General features: G+C 40.0%; 2 protein-coding genes across 3 annotated transcripts in view; both read left to right on the plus strand.

The window, feature by feature from the left end:
• Positions 1–5: 5 nt before the first annotated feature.
• Positions 6–9731, plus strand: fkbp1b (FKBP prolyl isomerase 1B). Of its 2 annotated transcripts, XM_018696222.2 has the most exons (4): positions 39–387; positions 1091–1138; positions 7335–7447; positions 8937–9731. In XM_018696222.2, exons 1-4 carry the CDS (start codon positions 351–353, stop codon positions 9063–9065), a joined length of 327 nt encoding a protein of 108 aa, XP_018551738.1. In that variant the 5' UTR covers positions 39–350; the 3' UTR covers positions 9066–9731. The 2 variants fall into 2 exon arrangements, with proteins under 2 accessions (XP_018551740.1, XP_018551738.1); XM_018696224.2 differs by lacking the exon at positions 1091–1138 and having other exon boundaries at positions 6–387.
• Positions 9732–10095: 364 nt separating this feature from the next.
• Positions 10096–26276, plus strand: part of mmut (methylmalonyl CoA mutase) — a 49899-nt gene continuing 33718 nt past the window's right edge. Inside the window, exons 1-12 of the mRNA XM_051071976.1 lie at positions 10096–10210; positions 10972–11404; positions 12143–12510; positions 12658–12815; positions 18151–18322; positions 18429–18677; positions 18891–19002; positions 20513–20628; positions 22144–22259; positions 23357–23488; positions 23592–23739; positions 25372–25539. Coding sequence (XP_050927933.1) covers positions 11008–11404; positions 12143–12510; positions 12658–12815; positions 18151–18322; positions 18429–18677; positions 18891–19002; positions 20513–20628; positions 22144–22259; positions 23357–23488; positions 23592–23739; positions 25372–25539 — 2136 coding nt within the window. The 5' untranslated portion in view covers positions 10096–10210; positions 10972–11007. The remainder of the gene's footprint in view (positions 10211–10971; positions 11405–12142; positions 12511–12657; positions 12816–18150; positions 18323–18428; positions 18678–18890; positions 19003–20512; positions 20629–22143; positions 22260–23356; positions 23489–23591; positions 23740–25371; positions 25540–26276) is intronic.

A 26276-nucleotide genomic window follows, 5' to 3' on the forward strand; every position in this document is an offset into this window, starting at 1 on the left:
AATAAGCGTAAAAAGTTATATGATAAAGATTATTGCGAATTAGAAAACTTGAATTAAACTGGCATAAGACAACGGTCGAACTTAGTACATCCGCCGTGTGGCGCAAGTATTCGACGAGACTGAAGACGGCGTACGTGGTGTAGTTTTAGATCTCGACGTCTGTCTCGCTACAAATTAGAGAATATCTTGGCTGTCTCGCGGTTGGCTGCAGCTACGGATCGGTAGTGGTCGGCGAATGCATGGTTTCCACCGATATATCCCGACTTGTAGCCACAAAACGGGTAACATTGGTTATCGAAAGGGCTTTTTAGGCTGTATGTTTAAGAGCTAATCTTTGAAGTAGCACAACAATGGGCGTGGAAGTCGAGACAATATCTCCCGGTGATGGTAAGTTGTTTTATCCGCTTGTGTGTGCTTTAATGCGGGGGTGGTGGTGGTGTTGGGGCTCTGGTACTTCCTCGGAATGTCGTTCAAATCTCGTTAGATATCATAATAATGATAATGATAATAATAATAATACTAACAATAATAATAGTAAACAATTTAAGTAGTGCAGGAGGAGAGATAATTTACTCGTTAGATAACTTGAAACTAATAGTAGTAATTGGGTTATAATTGGGCGTCTGTGCAGCCCAAATTTTTACTGTGTTACTCAGCATCACTGACGCCTGCACGGCATCTTTCTAGAAAAGTCCATACTTACTGACTGCTAAATGGTTGAACTCTGCCAAGCTTAATCTGCAAGTCTCTGTAAATTGAGAATTTGCTCATAAGGGAAGAAGTTAAGGTCAGGTAGGCTAGATGGCTTCACTAAGCTTATTTCTCTCCGACAAATGCACTGATAACGTAATTAGAGGCATATGATAGCCCCCTACCCTGGAAAAATAAGTCTCCAGGCTAAAGTTTCATTATAAGGAGGAGACTAACAGATACATATCTGACTTGTGTATGTCTGTATAAGGAAGGCATGGTATTCCTGCAAGGAACACCTCACCAGACTCACCCCAGTCATTGTTTATGTACAAGATTAGCCTGACAGCCTCTCAGGTGCACAAACACACAGTGTAACACTTGTTTTCTCTCTTAACAGGAAGAACATTTCCAAAGAAGGGCCAGACATGTGTTGTTCATTACATAGGTAACTGACTCTTTCTTTGCTTTTGGCAACCATGAAACCAGACGTCTTTCCTGTCTCTTTGTTGACAGAGGAAATTTGTCCCTGTGTGTCTGTTTTTTTTCCTTGTCAGTATCTGGAGCACATCACTGCTTAGTTTGCAGGTCAGCTCTCACAGTGTAGACAGTCTGTCAGACATGTATGCACCTGTGTGTCCCTTACAATGCCACCACACCCAGAGAATGTTAATTTGCTTTGTTTTGATTGTGAATTTTGGTTTCTCACGGTGTCTGTGTCATTTTAGAGACTGTTGCAACTGGCACCACAGTCTCATGTAAACACTGGGAATGTACACGCATGTTTTCTTTTTCCTGTTTATATCCTGTCAGATCGCCCAATTTTGAGGCGTGGCAGTAGGACGCTGAGACATTCGGGAGATAAATTTGGGTTATTCTGTGCCCCAGGGTTGGCAGACCAGACAACTAGGTCAGACAGAAAGTAAACAAAACCTAGTTCAGTTGACATCAGTCTGTCTGTGTATCACAAGGTTATTACACGGCTATAAAAGTTATTGCAGGCTCCTTGACAATGTCTTTGTAGTAGATCAATTTGATTCAAGCACGTGAGTATTGTTGTATCATGTGTGCACGCGTGTACTCTCGATTGCCAATTCTTGCTTGTCCCTGATGGTGGGGATTTCCTCTCCACTACTTGAAGTGGGTCTTGTGAGTGAGTGTCTTAATTAGTAAGTATATAAATTTCTTGGCTTCATTGACTAGCTTATAATTCTTTGTTTCATGTAAGAATTGCAGCTCTGTTTGACTAGCGTGTTTGTGATTAGAGTCAGTAAAATGCACGCCGACTCTGGACAACAAATGCTGTGTTGTTCCACGTTTTTTGGGGACAGTGGAAAAAGTAATCAGATTTCCCCTTCTGGCCTGATCCGTACAGAGATCAGCTCCTGCGGTAACAAATTATGCTATAATTGGATGTGATATATCTCAGCACGTGAAGTTGCTCCATTGAGCTCTTCACTGAAGTCACGCACTGTGAGAGTTTGGTAGTCATTTGCTCTTTGCCTGGCAGTTCTCTTTTCCTGTACCTACCAGTATTTTTGGTTAGTTAACTAGTAAAAGCAGATGAGTTTTAGTGTCCACCAGTGGCTCACTCAAGTATTATACATATTTTGGAAACACTTCATATTGTTTTTGCCTTTATTTCCTGTTCTCTACTGCCATGATCACATATCGTCAACTGCTGTTTTCTGTACTTGTCACATCCCTGAATGGAACAAAATTGGCTACAGTCTCCTGACTGTAAGATCTGTTAACACCAGGATATGCTAGAGCCTGGGAGTGACCTCTGTGGTTATTTAAAGTGAACTTGAACTCTGTACTGTTTAAAGCAGACAGAACAACCTTCAGCGTTGTGCTCTTTATTGTCTTGATTCATTCAAATCCTCCCCATCTCTCTATCTTTTTTTTTTTTCCTTTTCCTTTTTGACTCACAGGATTTACCCATAAGCTCCTGGTATTTTGGCAGCGGTGGCACGCAAAATATAGAGTTAAGCCAAAGCAAGGACCTTGCCAATGGAACACAGGAAGAGCTACAAATATATTATTGTATCAGCAGGGGAAATGCATTTGCAGTGAGTAGACAGAAAAAAAGGTACTGGTACTTAAGGGTGCAGCTGTACACCGTGTGAAAATAAGACCTTAGTCTGTAACACAGCCCAGGAGATTAGCTGAGGATTTGTTTTACAATAAGCAATATTTGCGCTACAATATGTGGCTCTCTGTTAAGCATGTTTGTACGTGTAAACAAGTCACACTATCAGTTCATTTCATTTTCATTCACATTTTTACTTACTTACTTGGCTTTTTATGTCAATAATCCCCAAAAGGCAAAAGTATTCCTGGAATACGGACAAAATAATTTTCTGTTTTGGTTATTTTCTTTGAATTGGGATAGTCAGCTAATGAGCATTAGTAATTTGTATGGATGTCAAACTACCGTAGACTATTGGCTTGTCAGGTCACTAGTACGCTGTTGTAAAGAAAGAGACTAACCCACATTTGTTTTATTTAAAAACGTAAAGACAAGATTAGCTCAAGATCTGATAAAAGGATAGTACTGGTAATAGAGGTTAGCTCTAGATTTGGGATATAAGCCTGTCCAAGTCATCCAGCTGGCTCCACAGACTGCACCCTGCACTGGTATTAATTTTCAAGATAGCAAAGATAAACAGTAAGGGTAAGGAAGGAGTGATTTCTCAATAGTCACTGGGTTTTGAGACCACTCTGTTTGCAGCATTTCACATTAGAGAGCCTCACTGCCACAGAGACTCTCTCACACTCTCTCTCACTGCGATGCCTTTTTGATCCTCACTTTCACCCCTGGGATTTTAGACATGCAGACACACACATGCCAGACCACACAGACACGCAGATATGTGTGTGACCCTCCTCTGACTCTGCTGAGAGTTGTGGTTGCCCAAATTAGCAGAGTGGTCATTGCCACAAGGCAGGTAAGAGCTGTGGTGCCATGAAAGCGACAGGACAAAATGATTAGAAAAGCTGCTTATTCTTTCACCCACATTCTTGTTTCATTTGTGCCTGACAGGGAGTCTGTTCACAGGGCAGCAGCTCTATCAGCAGTGCATCTCAGACAAGCAGGCTGGTGTGGTTCAAGTAGGCCTGAGACGTGTTATCTATTTTACTCTTGGATTATCTTTCACTGGCCTTGCTACGCTTCCACTCATGCACACATTAGCTGCCAAGTCCAGTCAGCTACAGATATATATGACCAGCCAAAAGCTTGAGAAGCTAATAGTAAATTGCCCAATTCAGGGTCAGATCACATATTTGAAGAGCTGTCAGAGATTTAGAGGCTTTCATGTTCCATGTTTGTTTGCTGAGTCAGGAATCCTGTGATCACAAGCTCATTTCTCTGTGTGTCCGGAAGAGAACTACAGCAGCCTGTGAGTTTCCCTGATTGATGAAGTCTGGCTGGCACTAGGCTACGGTGATAAACAGTCCAGTACATGGACCAGGTGCATGAGCTTTTGGAGCAGTGGGCCTACTGCATATGATGTCATGCCTAAATGTGGACGTCATTCCTTACCATGTTTGAGCTCCAGACTTCACCATGAATCGTGCTGAAGTTGAACCCTAATGGCCTAATGGTGTGTAACACAGAAATAGACTGAAACATCGGGTTGTATGTCAGGAGATGCCAAACTCTCGTTCCAAGGGAGAGTGTTGTGATTGAATGCCATGGGAAGTGTTTAGTCCAAAGATTGTATAGTTAAAGAAAGAAAGGTGTTGACATACAGCTTCTAAATTGGGAGAAAAAAAAATCCTACATCAGCTTGAGGTATTTTTTTTTTGTGTGTGTGAAATATAGCATCCAGGTGTCCTGGTTTTTCAGAGTGCATGGCATCAGAAAAAGTAGTTGTCTGTGTTGTCCTCACCATAGTCACAGCTTAGTTATGGCTGTAAATTTATTGTGGACTTCATTATGGGCACCCAAAGGGGGACTTATCTTTGAGTATTGAGTTATCTTGTGTGTTTTGACAGGCTTGTACACTGATAGAGAGATATCCTCTTGCACTGCCCAACAGAAAATATAGGACAGAAATATGAGGCAAAATATGACAGTGACTTTATAGTTCATGAATAATTATCCAGCAAACCTACTACTATGCTTAAATTTGCTATTTAATTATTATTATTATTAGTAGTATATTAACAAAGCATGAGATTTTATTCTTTCCATTGAGACTTGCATGCTTGCAGCTGTGAAACACAGCAACACATATAAGTTTGTCGTAGACAGATAGCTTTACACGCATCTCATTTCATCCACACTTGGGCCGAGGGGGTTGTTGTGCTGGCAGTCGTCCTAGACAGGGGTGAGACAGGATACAGTAAGCTGAGTAAAAATAACCCCACCCCTGTGCACCACAGTTTTTGCAAATCTAGCCAGAGCGCTACCAAGTGAAAGCTTCTCATGAGGAGAGAGAGTCTGGGAGCCAACCTCAGGAAGGGACGGGTTCTGCTTTACTTTTGTACAGACCCCACCCATGCTTTGCTGTCCAAAGAGTGATAACAGAGCAGTGATGCAAGTGGGGCTTAGGAGTAGTTTTGGATGTCTGTCTGCTTTCCTGTCAGATAAAGCCTGACAGCCATGAGTGAAACATTTAGCTTAGCTCTCTCTGTGAATGAGTAGCAAAAACTGAAGACAGTATACAGTCATACCATGTCTTTCTTCAGGAAAAGACTGCCCCATTGTTTGTTTGTTTTCCTTTTTTTCTTCCAAACTGATTTTGGCCATTGTTTACCACAGTCCCTGCTGGTGTTGGCCCCTGTGCTGGTCTACAGTGCCCCCTCCAAAGCACTTGGAGTTGTTAGCCTCTCCTTTTTATGTAACAGCAAGAAGTCTGACGTGTGTAGGTGCACAATATCTTCCTTAAGTCAGCAACCTCTCAACAGACACCCCAACCAACGAGTAGGACTCATTAGGGCACTGCCCAGGAAATGATCCCTCACTGGCTTTACCACTTGTGAATATTGCCAATCGGTGTTTCCTTGCAAGTTGCAGGCACCGCTGCCAGAAACTGAACCCACTTTTTTGCAGCTGATGCAAGAAGGTTTTGCCTCTGTGCTGCTACTCAAATGCCCTGTACCAGGTGGTATTCGCCTTGGTGTTTGTGTACTTGATGACTCCGTGGTTGGACTTGGCCCAGCCCACTGATATCAGGGCTACTGTGATTCTTGGAAATGATGGACCTACTAAGTTTAGGGGGGGATGAAAGGGGAGAAGGAGTACAGTACCAACATTCATATGACTAGATGAGCCAGACACCATTACTAAACTTCAGTTAACACACAACTTTAAATGCCAAGTATTCACACTTGTTAGAGTACTACAGAGAACAATAAATCAAAGGACCATTACAGGGCAGCCTCCAAAATGAAAGTGGATGTTGTGGAATATTTTTTGCTTGATGTTATTTTAATTAAACTAGGCTAGTAGTACTAGTAGACTAGTTAAAAAGTTGAATGTTGTTTTTACGAGTGGGTAGTATGCATAAAACAGAATCATGGTATACATAATTTTATATCACAACATTATGCTCTAATTTAGTCTAATATAGTGCAGTTTCTGGAAACAACCAGACTGGTGCTATATTTTTGGCTAATGTAGGACATGCACATGAACTTTTCCCAGACTAGTAGGTATAATGTGGGCTGTTAATCGTCAGTGCCATGCATATAACACAAGTTGTAATATAAATATATATTTTAATAATATTTATATCTTTTCCCATGGCCACAGTGGAGTTTTCTGAGGAGGGAGGAGAGGAGAGTTTTTTTCATTTAACATGTCCTTGTTGACACACATGAGCACTACACCTAAAATATATTCATAAATTCATAAATATATGAATATTATGCTTTTAGATATTGCTTGTTGTGCTCAGAAAGTAACCAACTGTTGTGAGGTCTACATCATCATAGAGTTATTGTCTCTCTGTCCAAAGGGTCAAAAAGTTTATACAAGTTATCAGAGTAACAGAGCTTCAGATGGCAGCTTGGATTCCTTCAAGGGAAATCAAGAAGGGCATATTAAAACCACTGATGAAGCGTTGCCAGTGTTTCCATGCCTTTAAGTGTTTAATGGCCTCAGTGTTATTATCATGCCTGAATGGCTGGTCAGTGTTCTGAAGGAGCACAGTCCTGCACTGCTCTGCCTTTGTTACCCTTTTCTCCCTGTGGTCTAGATACAGGCAAGCAATGGCCTAGTTAACTTTAAAAATAATCCACTAAACCAGGCCATTGCTTCCTGATTCACATTCCCTTTGTTCATTTGGGTAATTGAAACAGACCCAAGATCCTGATAAGAAACCCCACCAGAATAATTCCTCCGACTGGAGCCAGCATTGCTTTATTCCTTTAATCTTAAATGCATCATTCCAAAACATTAGCAACTGAGGGAAGGGCGTGCATTGATAGTACATCACACTGTGACAAGTGTCATCAGTAAGGTGAGGTTAGGTACAGTACTGCTAGTCATAAGAGCAGTTAACTGTACAGAAAAACAACCATAAAAAGTGTGCCCTTAGTCTTTACTGTTTTCACATCACCAAAGTGGGGAGTTTGTTTTCTAAATACTTCTCTGATCTCGGAGTTTTGTAAATGTATTCTCTCTCTGGCAGGTATGCTGCAAAATGGGAAAAAGTTTGACTCCTCTCGAGACAGGAACAAGCCCTTTAAGTTCAAAATTGGACGGATGGAGGTCATCAAGGGCTGGGAGGAAGGAGTATCACAGGTAAGAGAGGACAGTTAAATAGCACTGCTGTGACACTTTGCCTTGTTGCATAATATGATTCAACATTTATTTCACCCCTTGTGAGTTTTTGTATTTTTGCCCAAGTTGTATTGTTAATTAATAATAATAAAAAAACATCTCAGAGGAGATGTACCAATAACAAGGTTATTCTCTTTTGACAGCCCTGTGACAGGAGCAAATTGTTCAACGAAAATAATAGTGAAAACGAGCGTTACTGTAGTGATAGAACTTGACAAGAGACAGAGGCAAGCTGTACTGGTTCTGTGTGCAATGTTTCCTCATGCACTGTGACTGGATAGTTCTCTCCTCTCATGTGAGACTTGTCTCCAAGGTGCCCCAATTATAAGCATATCTTGTGTTTTTTGCTACAGTGAAATCAATCATGACTTACATAGCATCTGGGAAAGCTCTGGACATGATCAGGAATACGTCTCAGAACTGCCAGAACTAGAAGAACCACTGCAACATGCATGAGAGTAGATTTCCTGCTGACTTAAGGATTTTTGTTCCAAGAAATTTGTCAGGAACAGGCAAACTAGCAAACAACAATGTGTCAACTGAATCTGAAACCTTGGAATGACTTTTGCCGTGGCACTGTGAATTCACCATTATTGCTACCCCTTCTAGCGGGTCTCCCAGCATGCACAGTGAAGTCCTTACAGATGGTCCAGAGTGCAGCGGCATGTCTGGTTTTTAGATCAATCTAAAAGGGCACACGTCACCCCACTGCTCATTGACCTCCACATGACCACTCAAATCAAATTCAAGTCACTAATGCTGTGTACAGAACGACTTCTGGGTCTGCACCCATCTGCTTGAACTCAATCATATGGGCTTATGGGCCTTCTCGAACACTGTGTTCCTCCAAGGGACATTTGCCTGGCATTGCCATCCCTGCACAGAAGGGAATCACAGTCGAGACTGTTCTCCCTTGTGGTTTCCTGATGGTGGAATGAGTGACCAAATGCTAACAAAGCCGGGGCATGCTTTTCCCACTATAACAAGCCCTCTTTATCTTCAAGAATCATGAAGACTCATCTCTTCCCTGAGCACATCCTCTCTTAACACCTCTAACACCCTAACATGCCTAACTAGCACTTACTGTGCACTTCTGTACCTGATCTCCTTGCACTTTGTCTTATTGAATAGATTAGTGCTTACTCCAAGCTCTCCTACTGTACTGAAGCTTTAGTGTTGTCCCTTGCTTGTAAATTGCTTTGAATAAAAACATCTGTGTGTAAATGTAATGTGAATGTAAAGATTGTTCATGCTGGCTTACTGTCATGACTTATTGGGACATTTTAAAAGAACAAAGCCATTGTCAGTGTTATTTCACCTGTGCTATTCCCACTGTGACAAGTGAAAATATGTTATATTACAAAGGCCTGTGCATGTCTTTAAAATTGCATTTTGAAAAAGCACATCAGCAGCATACACAGTCATGTTTACATTTTCTCCTGTGCTTCAGATGAGCCTGGGCCAGAGGGCTAAAATCACCTGCACACCAGATATGGCTTATGGAGCGACAGGTCACCCTGGGGTCATCCCTCCAAACGCAACGCTTATATTCGATGTGGAGCTGCTCAAGCTGGAGTGATACCTGGGGGTTAAAACACTAAGGCTGACGGTTAATGAGGTCGCATTCGCCACAACCTGTTTCCACAGGGCGCTGCCTCCCACCATCCATCTGCTCTTCTCTGATTTCTACAGTCTTCTTCAGTTGAATATTTAAACGTATCTACTGCTGCTTTGTTGCCATTATGTCATAATAGATACTGCAAGAAAATTTTCACATAATGTAAGACTTTTACAGACACACAACATTTTAGTTTGTTTGTTAGAGATGCTTTTTTGTTTCATTTCATTTCATTTGAAGTTGTAAATTTTGTTGAACCAAGAGGAAGTCAGTCATCTGATGAAAAGCCGTACTACACTGCAATCAAAAACATACTGCCTTACAGTTTGAACAACAGAGGAAGGGTACACGTGTTCAAAGTACAATACTTCTGCTCTGTATATTAACTGGGCATTATATACCACTGTCTGCATTGCCACTTTGATAAACGTTTGTCCTGCTGAATGCTCTGAATGATGTTGCTATGTTTAGTATATTTTATATCCCTCATAAACATTTACTGCAAGTGTACCCTATCCAGTCTAACCCAATCCAATGCTGTACAGAACTCTGTAAGAGCCATTGCTACTGCTATGACAGTTTATCGACCAAGTCTTGAATAAAAATGGCATGTACTGTGTTGAGAAATTGTGTCCTGTGTATAATTTGTAACTGAGTGAGAGGCTGATAGTAAAAGGAATGCCTTGGGAGGTACAGTGTGCTTGACATGGGCTCCTGCAGGACTATCGCCTCCTAGTGGCGAAATTAAAACAAGTGCACACCAGCCCAGTAAACTAAGAATTATTCATACCCCTATCTAATAACGAGAAATGTAGTAAATAAACTGATTTAAAAGCTTTGTCTCTCTCCTATGATGTGAATTATATAGATTAACGTCACTGTGTAATATTAAACACAGACAGTTTTGGAATGTGTAAACAATAACCGACATCGCTTATCTCTACAAAATTAAACAATCTTGGTTTTAATATTTACTTCCGGGTGTCATAGGTCAAAGTGTATCCATTGACCGTAGCACGCGATTGGACGACTTAATGTTATGAAACTTCATTGGATAGACGGACACACGCCTTTTGTCAACCCGAAAGAGCACAACAGTCGACAAGGTCAGAAAACGACCCTAAAATATATAAAAATAAGCGCTGTGAAACATATTCAGCTGCAGAATGCCTCATGTTAGCAAGCATTGTTTTGGTTCCCCCCGCTGATGCTAACGCTTGAAGCAACGTCGACAGGTAGCTAACAAGTGCTAAGCGATGGGCCAGCGACTGTAGCTTAATTAATGTTTTTCTAGCAATAACTTATACGTTTTGTCTTTATACCATTCGTCGGAAAGTCAGTATAGTGCACCTTGTGTCTTTATAGCATTTAGATGGGGTGAAGTCAGTGAGTAGCAGTTATTGGCTTGGTTAGCTAGTCGAACCATCACAATACAAAAAAGTAGCAAACATTTTCGTTGTTGTTTTTCTAAAATGTCATCTCTTCGACGAAAATACAACATATGCACCGTGTATTAAGTTTATGATAACAGATTAATTGAGAGGTGTGCAGTGTTTTTGTCAATGGCAGTAACGTTACCTAATGTTGTTCCCTATGGTTTTTTCACGTGTTGTCAAAAGTCATCCTCTTTGAACAGTTTTAGCAGTGCTGACAGCCTCACCACGACTTTGTTTCATGTCTGTCACAGGTCGTAGTGGGGACACATTACGTTACTAGTTGGCCGTGAAGTAATTATCCACCAAAATTAACTGTAGAGGGTGTCAGCGAGCAGGAAACTAACGCTGAAATTTAACTTCGCTCTAAGAGATAGATATTCATGCAGCTTTTTTTCCACTGCCTCATATCTCTTCCTCCATGTCTCTCTCAGGTGATCCATGTGTGACTGACTCAGTCAACAGAAAGCATGCTGACTGCACAGAGGGCATGTGCAGCGCTGGCTGCCCAGCGCCTAGTTAGGGCTTCTGTCTCCTCAGCACACACACACTGCTCTCTGATCCACACCTCTATACCTAGGCAGGACCAGGCTGAGCTGCATCCTGAATGGGCCAGTCTGGCTAAAAAACAGCTTAAAGGGAAGAACCCAGAAGATCTGATTTGGCGCACGCCGGAGGGAATCAACATCAAGCCTGTGTACACCAAAGCTGACTCAGCTGCCAGTGCTGATGAACTGCCAGGAGTGTTTCCCTATACTAGGGGGCCCTATCCTACCATGTACACCTACAGACCTTGGACTATCAGGCAGTATGCTGGCTTTAGCACTGTGGAGGAGAGCAACAAGTTCTATAAAGACAATATAAAAGGTAGATTTTGTTGTTGTGCACATTTAATAATAATAATATCTTCACTTTATATAGCGCCTTTCACAAGACCCAAGGACACTTTACAAGGACAGTATCCAAAAAAAGGAATGGGTGAATAAGTTTCTATTTTTAGCTGAAACATACAGTTTCAAACCTATTGTGGATCAACATCTTCAGAATTTGTTTTATGTTGGACACAAATTTGTAATACATGAGAATCCTTCTCATAGAGTCAGTGATTTCTTACTGTCAGATCTCCCCCAGAGCTGGCAGTTAGTCAGTCATATGACGATTTCACATATAGTAGCTGACACAGCACTAGTGCAAATTTGAGGTAGAGTATATTACAATCCAAACTTAAGCCAATCCTCCACTGAAATGTTATGTTATACTAGAGGTTACCCTTGGAATTACACAACAATTAGAAAACTATTTTAACAAAGATTACAATACATTTACAGTATAGTGTTGTTATAGTGGGGCTCACAAGAAGCGATTTTTCACTTTTTGTGGGAACAAGTCAAAATGGCTGACAACCTAGAAAGTCTAATCAATAGACAAATAATAAAAAACGGACTTTTTGTTTATAGTGTTTGTGAACTGTTAGTTAGCCAGTGGCTGGAAGCAGCCCCTATTTCTCCTAAGTTGTCCTTAAGGTTCTATCTATAGCACACATTCACCTCGTCCATCTCATTTTCCCATCTCTAATTGACTGTCTCCTTCACTCTCTCATTTCAGCTGGACAGCAGGGTCTTTCCGTGGCTTTTGACCTCCCAACACACCGTGGTTATGACTCAGACAACCCCCGCGTCCACGGAGATGTCGGCATGGCTGGAGTCGCCATAGACACTGTTGAGGACATGAAGATGCTTTTTGATGGAATCCCACTGGAGAAGATGTCTGTCTCAATGACAATGAATGGAGCAGTCATCCCTGTATTGGCTATGTTTATTGTCACTGGAGAGGAGCAGGGTGTGTCCAAAGCCAAACTAACAGGCACAATTCAGAACGACATTTTGAAGGAGTTTATGGTACGCAACACCTATATTTTCCCCCCAGAACCTTCTATGCACGCCATTGCAGACATCTTCGCTTACACCTCCAAGGTTTGTATGTGCTAAGTTTTATCTCTTCACCTACATTTATCAAGCAGCACCTGAAAACTGCATATCAAGTTTTTAATGTTATATATTATGTTGTGTTTTTGTTGATTTTGTTTATTTGCTTACTTACTTGCATTACCATGTTCACAGCACATGCCCAAGTTCAACTCGATATCCATCAGCGGATACCATCTTCAGGAGGCTGGAGCTGATGCCATCCTGGAAGTGGCCTATACCATCGCCAATGGCCTTGAGTACTGCCGCACTGGTTTGAAAGCAGGCTTAACCATCGATGAGTTTGCCCCAAGGTACAAAATACTAAAATATCTCTGAGTGTGGAGGCAACAGATTTTGGTTTACATATTTGTTGCTTATGACTATGGCTGGATAATTTATTTTTAAATATAATTTCATCACAAATTTCTATAATAAACACATCGCATACAGTAAGCTTGTTATATTACTGCCAATTTTCATAAAGGTTCATATTTCAAAGTCTGTATGCACGAACATCAAAACTATGAAGGAACACATATGGAATTATGTAGTAAACAAAAACACATTAAACAAACCAGAATATGTTTTACCTTTTAGAATCTTGAAAGAAGCTGCCCTTTGCTTTGATGACAGCTTTGCACACTCTTGGCATTCTCTCAATCAGATTCATTAGGTAGTCACCTGGAATGGTTTTCCAACAGTCTTGGCAGAGTACCCTGAGGTGCTGAGCACTTGTTGGCTGCTTTGCTTTCACTCTGCAGTCCAACTCATCCCAAACCATTTCATTTGGGTTTAGGTGATTGTGGAGGCCAAATCATCTGACACAGCACTCCATTACTCTCCTTCTTGGCTAAATAGTCCTTACATAGCCTGGAGGTGTGTTTGGGGTCATTGTGGTGCTGAAAAACAAATGAGTGCACACCAGATGGTATGGCATGGTGCTGCAGAATGCTGTGGTAGCCATGCTGGTTAAGTGTACCATGAATTTTGAATAAATCACCAACGGTGTCACCCCCACACCATCACACTCCCTCCTCCATGCTTCTCAGTGAGAACCACACGTAGAAACCATCTGCTCACCTTCTCTCTCATGAAGACATGGCGAGTAGAACCAAAAATCTCAAATTTGGACTCATCAGACCAAAATACAGATTTCCACTAATCTGGTGTCCATTCCTTGTGTTTCTTGGGCCAAGCAATTCTCTTCTTGTTGTTGTCCTTCCTCAGTAGTGGCTTCTTTGCAGCAATTTTACCATGAAGGCCTGATTCATGCAGTGTCCTCTGAACATTTGAAGTTCAGATGTGTCTGCTACTTTAACTCTGAAGAATTTATCTGGTCTCTAATCTGAGCTGCTGTTTATTTGCAGTTTCTGAGGCTGGTAACTCTGATGAACTTATCCTCTGCAGCAGAGGTAACTCTTGGTCTTCCTTTCCTGGGGCAGTCCTCATGAGAGCCAGTTTCATCGTAGCTTTTGATGGTTATTGGGACTGCACCTGACTGACCTTCATGTCTTAAAGTAATGTTGGACTATTGTTTCTCTTTACCTAGTTGAGTGGTTCTTGCCACAGTATAGATTAGAACAGTAGTCAAGTAGAACTATTCACTGTATAGAGCTGTATACAAATTCTACCTCTGCATAACACAACTGATTGTCTCAAACACATTAAGAAGGCAAGAAGTCAGATATAAAACATATTCTGGTTTGTTTAATGTGTTTTTTTTACTACATTATCCCATATGTGTTCTTTCATAGTTTTGATGTCTTCAGTAGTAATCTACAATGTAGAAAGTAAGTAATACAAAGGAAAACCATTGAATGAGACGGCGTGTCCAAACTTGTGACTAGTATTGGAATATTATCTTACCAAGCAACAAACTGATTTATAATAACCATAGAAAGGCTTTAAGAATCAGAAGTCTAGTCTGAAAACACAGTCTATTCATTTCTCCTGGTCTGCACTTGTAGCTTCTACAACATATTTGATATACATTTCAATTCAGGCTCTGGATGGTGCAGTCACAAGTTGACAGGTCTGAGTATGGCACTAGCATTAGAATGCATCTCCACACGTGTCTCAAGTGACCAGATCTCACTGTGCAAATAGACATGTGCATCATTCATGTGCTAAGACCTAATTCATTGTATTTAGAGAGAGAGAGAGAGAGAAAGAGAGAGAGAAAGAGGCAGGGAAGGGCTGAGCGACTCAGTGCACTGTTCACATCTCTATAATGAAATAAAATGTATGAAAAGAGAACATAATCAAAATTTGCATGTTGCAGTCAGTGTTGGTATTGTAGCAGGCTGCCACAAATTAATCAATGTGTGGGAAACACTGTGAGAAGTGTAGAAATATTGTCAGTTCATTATGAAAATGTGGTGGAAGTCATTTGAGTAGATGGTCCTTAAGTGCATCCCAGGCTGCATTCACATACACATTGCTTAAATAATGTGGCCATATAAGGGCCAGATCTGTCAGACCTGTGAATGTGGTCTGAGCAAGTGGATCTCAATATATCCTGAATGCATCTTGAGTGCATTCACACCTGTACATAGAGCTGTCCTCTTATGATAGGATCACCCAAAATGCATGTATGAACAGGGCCATAGCTCTATCCCATCTCATAACACCGTTACAAAATCCAGTACATTTATCACACATTCCATATTTTCAACATGCAGTCCCTGTCAAAGCTCAACCCAAATCCTGTCAGATGGCGTCAAGGCGCAGTAAAAGTGACAGTTTGATAATGCAAGATTGTGATATGCTTAAACTGCCACAGTTCATTATTTAAAACTTGAAGGTGTGAAATGATATGTTTTCTTACTTATGTTTAGATATTCTATTTTTAGCAAGAAGCTTTGCACAGAAAATTGCTAAGTATACAGTATAACAGCCAGGCTAGATAACAGAGATTCCTTAAAGTGATGTGATGTTGTTATCCAACCAGTAATACCATGAATTTAAATTAACTGCCTTATCTGATAAGTGTGTCCTAATTTAAAATCAACAGATAAGATAAAAGTAATTAATCAATCTTAGTGGGTTGCTGATGAGAAAAAAATCAGTTTGAAACAGCAATAAACAAAATACTACTGGGTATACTACTGAGCAAGCTAAAACTCCTCAGATACAAGATGTCAACATAGGCTAAGTACCACCAGTGTCAGCAGTTGCCATTAGGAGCAATTGGTTGATTTTGAAAGCCCTACAGTCAATCACTGCTCAGTGTTACTCCTCTGTTTTTGTGTTTGCCTTCTTGTGTGAAAATTGCAGTTCACTTTCTGCTCCACTTTTTGAAGTGCTAGCCTTCAGTACTTTGTGTGTGTGTGTGAAAGGAATTGATGATTCACCAGTCATCCAAATAATGACATGTTGGCCAGCTCAGTATTTTACTCAGGCACTAACTAAATATCCTGTTAGTGGAGAAACTCCCATGTACTTTACCATAGCCGCAGTTGTGCCATCTATGATGTTTTATTAGTATTCTTTTGATGAACGCATAATAAGTAAATGCGACAGCTACATTTAACTGGCAAACAAATACCTTCCCCTGTATTTGTTGACCCAGCAGATGGGACTCACAGACTAAATCAGCATACAACTAAAGCCAGATGGTCAAATCAGACAGTTCTCATACTAATTTATACAAATATGTACCACTGAGCACAGCTCAAAGCACATCATATTGATATAATGTAATATAATAAAAAAAAAACAGGATGTGTTAATTTGACTTAACACATCTTTGTTGTTATACACTACTCATTTCTTTGAACAAACTTGTGAATTGCATTCGTAGAGTTACCCATAATGCATCTTTTAATATGTGACTCTCAGCACAACAGCACAACTGCACTACCAACACTACTCCTGTACTCGGTCCGGTTTGTATCTCCTGAATTGAACCTCCATTATCTCCTCCTCATTTTTCCTTTGGCTACTGCCTTTCAAATACTCAGATAATAGTGGAATTACGTGGACATACATTCTTCAGGAACGTTCTGAGGCCCCGGCCCAGGTTGACCCTTCTTCATTTAATGACTTCAGAGACAGTCACTCTGAATCAATACAGGGATGTCACTCAGTTGTGTGAAATGGAAGGTTTTCCACCCTAAGCTATTATCTCTCTCTAGAGCTGATTGTTCTGACCTTTTCTTTGACCCACAACCAGTTCTTCCCTTGGGTTTGCACAAAGACTGGAAATGTGACAGTGACATTGTCCTTTTGGACATTTTCTTTGCTACAGACGGCGGGCCTTCAGTGTATTGTCATATGGAGTTTTTGGAGAGAATGAGTTTTTCCAGTACAGGTTAGGCTAAGGTTAGACATTTGTATGATTTCTTTGCAAGAGAAAGGCACATTCTCTTATCATTTGTCCTTCCTTATCAGCAGTTTAAGTATAATAAATTACTTGATTCAGTCATTCTTTAAACAAAAAGGCTGAACAATATCTGGTTCCAGCTTCGCACCTGAGGGGATTTGCAGCTTTTCGTTGTCATATATCACTGAAAGCTGAGTATCTTTGGGGTTGTGACAAGTTGTGATAGTCATTTTGGTTTCCTATTTTTCAGTGCCTCAGACTAAACAATTAGAGAGAGCAGTTGGCAGATTGGAAGATAATATAGTTGTAGCCCTCATCCGTTGTTTTATTTGATACATTGTAAAGTTGGGGAAAAAAGATAAAGAGCAGGTGTGTATATTCATCACAGTTAATTCAGTCTTGGCTTTGGAACAACATTATAATCACTTTGGTCTTCTCCCCATTTTCTAAACTGACATATTATTGAGTGTTTGTTTTTTGTTTTACAAAAAAAGAATTATAACCATAATAGGTCATGAATGGGATGTTTTGCTGTTAAAAGATAAACTTGCCAGTGTTCTGTGGTGGATAAAATCTTAAGAAACCCCAGTTTTGAAATTGCCTCAGACATATTAGTCATAGTATAGTCATTTATGTACTACAGTTTTTTTGTTACTTGCCAGTTGGCATGTGCACTGATGCACTAATATTGGCTAATATATTGGCTCTAGCTTTAGTAACTTCACCCATTGTGAGACAGTTCAGGCAGTTGGACAAGTTTGGACATTGTGTCCTCATGGTCTACCTTCCTATTGCACACCATGTTAATTGACATGGCTGTAGAATGTGAGCAGTTTACACTCACCTGCCAGAATTGGAATGAAGTCCATGTGGATGTTGACAAGTGGAAAGGGAAAAAAGGGCTGACAGGTTGCTGTATCCCTAACAGTGCTTCATTCTTAAATTAAATTAAGAGTAGCATCATGACCATGTTTTTCTTCTGACATGGATTTTATATCAGTATATTATTATGAACTCTAGCACTGGGCATGCGTCTTGGGTGAGATTTGTTTCTTGCTTCCATCTGCTAACAAGGTAGTAGCATAGACATTACTGGGTGAAGTCCATGACTGTATCTTGCTGTTTGATCAGTGGCATTGATATAAAGCATCATGATACATAAAACTTATTAAGCACTTTTTAGATCTTAAAATCTCAAAATAGCTCTGCAAACAGAAAACATTGATTTCTATTTTTGTGCATGACATCAGTAACAGTTTATCTGTCCAACTTAATAACTGAATTATATTTCTCCTTTTGACATATGTTGTTTGTGCTGCCAGGTTGTCATTCTTCTGGGGGATTGGGATGAATTTCTACATGGAAATTGCCAAGCTGAGGGCAGCCAGGAGGTTATGGGCCACACTCATTAAGGAAAATTTCCAGCCCAAGAATGCAAAGTCTCTCCTCCTGCGCACACACTGCCAGACTTCAGGCTGGTCCCTCACTGAACAAGTAAATATAAGGCATTATAAGAGTAGTAAGAAAATATTAAATCAAACTTAAAGTTGTAAAATGAATGGACAGTAGTTACAACTTCCCACCATGGCTCCTCTCATAGGATCCATACAACAACGTGATCCGAACGGTGATTGAAGCTATGGCAGCTGTGTTCGGGGGGACCCAGTCACTCCACACCAACTCGTTCGATGAAGCTCTGGGCTTGCCCACAGTGAAGAGCGCCCGCATTGCCAGGAACACCCAGATCATCATCCAGGAGGAGTCAGGCATCCCTAAAGTCGCTGATCCTTGGGGGGGCTCACACATGATGGAGTCTCTCACAGATGACGTCTACAACACAGCCCTGAAGGTTTGTCATGTGGACAAATGGCCAACTGCTTTAGCTTCCTCTGGAAGTAATGAGAGGAGAGTTGTAGTTAATATTTTACTGCTCTGCAGTGTTTAGAATATCTTTTTTGCCTGTCAAGTTTTAGTGAAGTAAATATCATAATACACAAAGTGACTAAAGAAATAGTCCATCATCATAGACACAGTTTCACAACTTGTGTTTTCCTTTGTATAGTTCATTAAAGACATTGAAGACATGGGAGGCATGGCCAGAGCTGTGGCAGAGGGCATTCCAAAACTTCGCATTGAGGAATGTGCAGCACGTAGACAAGCCCGCATTGATTCAGGTACTGAATAATTATATAAATTGCTAATGCTAATGCTTATTTGTTCACCTTTTAATTTTCCTCCTCTTTTTTTAAGTACGTTAGTTACTACACAGCCTGAGATTCCTGCTTTTGTGAACTTAAACATTTGAGATTTTCACTGTACTCCTTTTTTTTCTGTCTCCAAAGTAGTTTAACGTGGCTCTGCTTTGCCATGTTACTTTAGACAGCAACAGTAAAACCCCTTGATTTGTTCTACACTAGAGTCTGAACTTTCAATCTATGGTGGTATGCACTCTTTGCTAGAAAAAATTTAGAGTGGATTTAATTTTTAAAGAAGCTGGAATTAGATTAATTACTATCTGAAGGAAAGCTGAAATAAAATGAAAAAAATGTAACAATGCCAATCCTGTTGTTTGCAAAGTATTTTTTATTTAGATCTTGTGCCTTGTTAGACCCCAAAGACTGGATTTCAAAAAAATGTAGGCTGGTATTTCAGAGATACTACAAGTGGATAGGGAAGCAGCTAACACAAGATCATATCACAGCTTGAAACCAACTGACTGTGTGTATTTTGTTGTGTTGTTTAGGGGAGATGTGCTTAATTAAAGCTTCTGTGTGTGTATTTGAAATCAACTTTAATGTCAGACCCATAATCCAAGACATGAATGTGATAGAGAAGAACAGAGAATTCATAGACTGGGTATCTTTTCTCCATAATCCCCCTGATGCCTGCTCGCATTGATATTCATTGGCTGTCTGATTCACCCCGGTAGCACATCTTAGCTGCTGACAGTTTTTTCATTCCTGGAGGGCCTTGAATTCTGATTGACCATGGTAGTGTCTCAGATAATTTTAGGCTCTCCTACATGGGGGTCAATTAGCAAGCTCATATATATTAGAATCCTTAACTAATCAAATTCAAGTTATTGAATGTTGAACAATCAAACTGAATAAATATTACAACAATTGATTAAATTTCAAGGGACTTAACATTAGGAATTCAGTTATGTAAAGACTATTCAAATCCTCAAGTTATCTGTATGTTAACTTGTGTGCTAAGTTAATATTCAGCGGGAACAATTTCAGAAATAGGTTAGGTGTGAAAGGGTTTGCTGATGAACTGTGTACGCAGGTAAGAAGTAATACAGTTAATAGAGAAGAAGAAAATAAACTGAGAGAAAGTCAGAGGGTATGTTCTGTTTAATGTTTCTTGTTTATTTGCTGCTTACTGTTATCTGATGCGTTTAGGTACACTATCAGCTTCATTTCTGTTAAATGTGGCTCTGTCAATAATATTGCAAATCTTGTTATCCTCTCGAGTGGGTTTTGTTTTTGTATACTTTTTAAAAATAATGTGTTGTGTCACCAATTGCCTTTCTGAGCAGCTAAAAAACAGTCATTTGTTGCTCCCTCAATACCAACCTTAAAAGGCTGTTCACAAATGTGTGCTTTCTGTCAAGACATTATCTGCTGTGTTGTATTTTTCTTTTGCTGATTCGTGTACCTGCATACTTTTTGTCCTTTTCAGGATCAGAAGTAATTGTGGGGGTGAACAAATACCGTCTGGAAAAAGAGGAGAGTGTAGAGGTGCTGGCCATAGATAACACTATCGTACGTCAGAAACAAATTGAAAAACTGAAAAAGGTGAGTGTTCCTTTGAGAATCGCCTTCTAGATAAATCAGTGTTAGCTAAAGAATGTTCAAAGACTACAAAATAATTTACACATAGAGCAAATGTCTGAACATAGCCATAGAGCCAACATAGAGTGTCACATCTTATATTGTTGAGCAGCTGAATAACATAAAGTCAGTAAGTGCATACTTAATTTTTAAAGCAGAGCAATATTGATTTAAGTAGAAGTACCAAAGGAAGGTGTTTGTATTTTGTACATTAGGTGAGCAGCTTGTTAAAGATAAAATGAATTTTACAGCGTTCATGAAGTATGTGAAGGTCAACAGTAAATTAAAATCAAAGCCACAGATACAAAAGAGGTAAATTAACTTTGTTACACACTATTGGTTTAGTTTCCTTCTCACTGAAATGCAAATAAAAGAAGAAATAGAATGGAAAAAGAAATAATGAGTACAGGACTCAGTATATATACAGAATATCAGGAATCCAGCAGAACTGTGGTTTCACATTTAGCCAATGTTTAGCCAAGTTTGATGAACCCTTTCTGGAGGACTTAAAAAGAAATGAAGCTCTGCGTTTTTAAAGTGTTGTTTCTTTTTGTCTGTATATGCAAGATGATGATATAATGTGATGCGACCCTGCAGGCAGCCATCAAGTCATACTGTATATAAACTGACTACACTTCTATGCCTGCCTGTCATCAGACAGTTTAATATCTTTGGCTCAGTGCCTTTGTTGGAAGGTCAGTGGGCATTAAAAGTCAATACATTTTGAGCAGAACTGTCAGAACAGGTAGAAGGAAATGCCACACTGCTTAGCCAGAATGAAGCACCCTCTCCCCTAAGGCATATGCTTGAAGCAAGAACATTGTACAAATGCAGATGACAAGCTGTTGTCATGAAGAGGCAATGAAGTGTTTGCTACTTTAGGGCAAAACTGCTGTATCTATGGATCAGGATCAAAACAAGATGACAGTCAAGAGGATTGTTACAATATGCCTGTTCCACATGACAAATGGCTTCTCATCAAATGATACATAGTTGGACATTAGATATGCCTCAGTTTAAAGCATGGACACACAGTGAAGTGTTTGTATGTGTGGTGCATACACTATAATTCATCTTCCAAGGCTAAATCTTTGTCACAAACATGTCATGCTTATGTGATGCGTCCATGCGTTTATGTGTTGATCATCAGTTAAAGGTCCAGTGCTCAGGGCTCATGGGAGACTGGGCTTTACAGTTGTACAGTTGTAAGGCACATTCACAGTATGACTGCTGCATGTGCTGAGGAATCATAAAAATTAAGGCCATTTTCACTCAGCTCAAGGTCAAGGTGGAGGGTCAATTTCCTTTAATATGTTCTAATTTTAAGTAAAGAGTACTTAAACAAATCTAAAAAAAAAAAAAAAAAGTTTGACCAGCTGACAGATCCATGTTTAGTGTATCTAGAGAATTCTATTAATAGTATAAATGTTGTCAGCAGGGCAGATAAAAACTGTCCTCTTTATGTCTCCTTTGTTCCAGGTGAGGGAAAGTCGTGACCCAGAGGTAGCGAAGAAGTGCCTGGCAGCCATTGAGGAATGTGCCCAAACCAGAGAGGGCAACCTTTTAGCCCTGGCTGTGGAGGCAGCTCGAGCCAGGTCAAACCCCCCACAGTCACTAAAATCTCTGTTTGCAATGACCACTCTTATGCCTGGATGAATTTAGCTTCAGATACTAAATGTAATTGCTACAAAGTTTCCTGTGTTTCCTTCAAATTTGCCTTCAGCAAAATGTCTTCATAATACAGATGAAGTCTGTGAGTAGATTACAGGCAGTGATCACATAGCCTGTTCCATTTTCATAACAGTTTATTGCGGATTTGAAACAATGCCCCCATTTATAAGATCCTCTCACAAGCATATGCCATTAAGTAACATGATCATCATGGTATGTTTCTTCAAATTTCTTGGTCCTTCGAAATTTTAATCAGTGTGGTTTTGGTGAGTATTCCTTCATACCTGAGGCTGTCATGTGGCAGGTCATTAACCAATCACACCAAATCATGTGTGCTAAATGCAGGGTGGGAGGAGGGGTGGGGGTAGGGACGACAGAGAGAGAGCGAGAGAGCGAGCATGCAAGCATATTTCTCATACTGAACTGTGCAGTACTGTGTGCAGTGCTGAGTGAAAAGCCCCCATGCTGAGCACAGCATGTAGCCTCTCTGCAAGTGGGCTGCAATCAGCATGATAGGTGAGAAGCACTGGTACAACATGACCAGGATTACTTAACTCTCACAATAATGTATAACCACTTAAACATCCCATGCAACTTCACTACCATTAGACCTTTAATCCATCACGGTATACTATGCTGTGTGCTTTCATATTACCACAAATGCGTAATTTTCATTTCAACCTTTGACTTACAAATTATATTGAAGTTCCTTGATTGTTGTTGTCTTATTACCCTCACTACATCAGTGATATTGTGGTAGATGAGACTACAGTAAATCTTTCTGCCATGTGACCCAGATACTAATAAGGTGCTGCAATAAATCATACAGATAATTAAGCATTCTGTTCATAATTGTGAATTTCTGTAACGAAAAAGCAAGCCAATCAGCATCTAGTTTATCAAACATGGATGTCTTAAAATGAGTTGGAGCAAAATGAATGATGGTACTATTTCTACTGTATTATTTATTAGTTGAATGTGAAAACCTGTTGAAGAAAATTCTGTCTGCTCCTTTCTACAGATGCTCTGTTGGTGAAATTACTGATGCCATGAAGAAAGTGTTTGGCGAGCACAAGGCCAGCACCAGGATGGTGAGCGGGGCTTACCGCAGCGAGTTTGGGGAGCATGAAGAGATTGCTCTGGCCCACAATAGGTAGAAAAATAAAACTAAACAGCATCTGGATCGTCATGATAGACAGACTGATTTCTTGTATTTCAAGTACTTAAAGTTTTTTTTTCTCTCTTTCAAATCTCAGAGTTGCAGATTTTAAGAAGCAGGAGGGCAGGAACCCTCGACTGCTTGTGGCAAAGATGGGGCAGGATGGCCATGACAGAGGAGCCAAAGTCATTGCCACAGGGTTTGCTGACCTGGGCTTTGATGTAGACATAGGACCACTGTTTCAGGTCAGTGTCATACAGTAGATCAAAAGTTGTAATTCTACCTAGAGTTACTACTCAAGGTAGAGGTTGCAACCTGAGGTAAACAAGAGGTATTCATATAAACTGCCAGTTAGAAATACCTTATAACATGCATTTGGATTCATGAAAAGTAATGCCCTAAATTTAACAAAGTAGTTTGTTGAACAGTTAAGCAATAGAAGTAACTCAAAAATGTTCTTAAGTTTTAGTACAGGTATATTGAAACTGACCTACTGTAGATGAAGCCTTTTGATGGTGAAACCTACATTTCTTACAGGTGTAGGAATGTTCTTAATCTGATTAAACTTAAAAGACAAAATCTTGCATTTGTTTTTCTTTCAATTTTCTAACAAACACACTTTATATTTAAGAACCTCTGAAACTGGCAAATCTTAGACACTAAAAGTTTGTAATTAGTGCTTTATTGGTAAAAACTGACAGTTGCACGATAAATAAACTGTATGTTGTAATGATTCTGAAACTGAGACTGAAAACTGCAATATAAACATCCACAATCTTGTACTACAATATAGGAAGACAGAACTGTTTTCCCTTCTGTTTTCTAATTTTATTGTATTCATAATGGGACTCGCCAACACACTGGGCAGTAAAAGCTTCTGTAAGTATACTTTACTGCTAGGCAATCCAAAATGGATTAAAACTGACATTTAGTCTGATCAGTCACAGGTGCAACTAACAACCCCAATAAGCAAGTGTGAATGTGTTCCTCTCAGGTGTGTCAGTATGTAGTAGTAGTTTCACTTGTATTTTTCTTGCTATCACAAGTCAAAAGGCAGTGGCAGGAAATGAAGGGATTTGTTTCATTAATATTTAAAGTAATGACTTTAAATATTAATGAAACAAATCCCTTCACATGCTCAGTCAGTTGTTTGTCAGTTGTTTGTATTGTATATGGATTTCATTCAGGTGCATAAATGTGTGTTAAGTCCTGATCACTGATCTGAAGGTGTACAGAATGCATCTTTTGTGTGGAGCACATTAAGGAGATAAAAGAGCCTGATGACGTGCATATTGAGGGTGTGCAACCCACAGCACCAGTGAAATAATTTCTCAACCACTGATCACAAGACTGCGTTAAGCACAGCTTCTGGCAGTGCGTAAATACATAATGAAATATGTTATACATGAATAGCAAGTGTTGTGCTAAACTGCTGTCATCTTCAACACCAGGCTCACAAAACAGCGTGGGAACAGTGTTTATGTCACGGAATTACATTTAAATTTAGACTACAGCAGAAACACTCAGATTTTTATTGACATTCATGTGAACCTGTGAGCCTCAGCTGATGTTGGGGTAAATGGGAAATACATGTAGATTTATTTCATATTTACAAATGTTGACTTTAAATGCAGTTTCACTAAATCTAAAATCTCAGAATCAGAGTTGGGGATATACAAAGGACAGCATTTTTACTTTCTTTGCAAGTAACTTATAAGTGATCAATTTTATTGAAGCCTACAGCTAATAAAGCAGCTGGTTTTCACTCAAATCTGTGGTACATTTTGAGTCTGTACTTTGCAGTGGTGGAACTGCACTATACTATACTGAGAAGTGTTTCTAATATGTAGTCTTTTCCATGTCTGGGTTTTGAACAGACTCCCTCTGAGGTTGCCCAGCAGGCAGTCGATGCAGACGTTCACTGTGTTGGGGTCAGCACACTTGCCGCAGGACACAAGACCCTGGTCCCAGAGCTCATCAAGGAACTACGAAAGCTCAACAGGCCAGATATCCTTGTCATCTGTGGAGGCGTCATCCCACCACAGGTAACCTCTGACTTTCATGGTCATCAAATCATTAAATCTCTAAGCTTAATTTGTGTTTGCACCTTTTCAAAGCAAACACTTTAATGTTACAGTCCAGGAATGAATTTAATTTCAGCCAACTTGAATTAAAAGTCCATGCACTAGACTATGTGCAAACTGTAAATGTGCTTTCTAATCACATTGACTACTCAAAGCGCTTCACACCACAGGTCACATTCACCCCATTCAACACTTACATTCTTACAGCACTTGTTCTATACATTTAAGTGCTCTCTAAAACAGACACACACATTCGTATGCTGATGACACATCGGAGGCAGTTTTGGGGGTTCAGTATCTTGCCCAAGGATACTTTGGCACACAGATTGGAGGAACCGGGGATCGAAGGGCGACCGCTCTACTTGATTCTGTGGTTCTTGTTTAGTTGTCACTGGGAGACAGTGGATACTGAAGCAGCAAAGCCTTAAATAATATATTGTCTATTTTCCTACAGTTCTCCTAGGCAAACTCTTTATGCATAGCCCAGCATTACCATTTGCATTCTTGGGACCTTGAAAACACATTGTTTAGAATTACGTGATAAGCACACAAATAACATTTAAAAAATGTCACTGTGCTGTCATGTGGGAGAGAACAAGTCTGTCATGAGTGCTGCCCTGATTCGTATGATCATCATTACCACGCTAAAGGATTTCCTCAATTTCATGCAGCGCCATCTGATTTCTTGTAATCCTGTT

This window comes from Lates calcarifer, linkage group LG7_1 (genome assembly GCF_001640805.2).
Source record: "Lates calcarifer isolate ASB-BC8 linkage group LG7_1, TLL_Latcal_v3, whole genome shotgun sequence".
In the NCBI taxonomy this organism is placed as follows: Eukaryota; Metazoa; Chordata; class Actinopteri; family Centropomidae; genus Lates; species Lates calcarifer.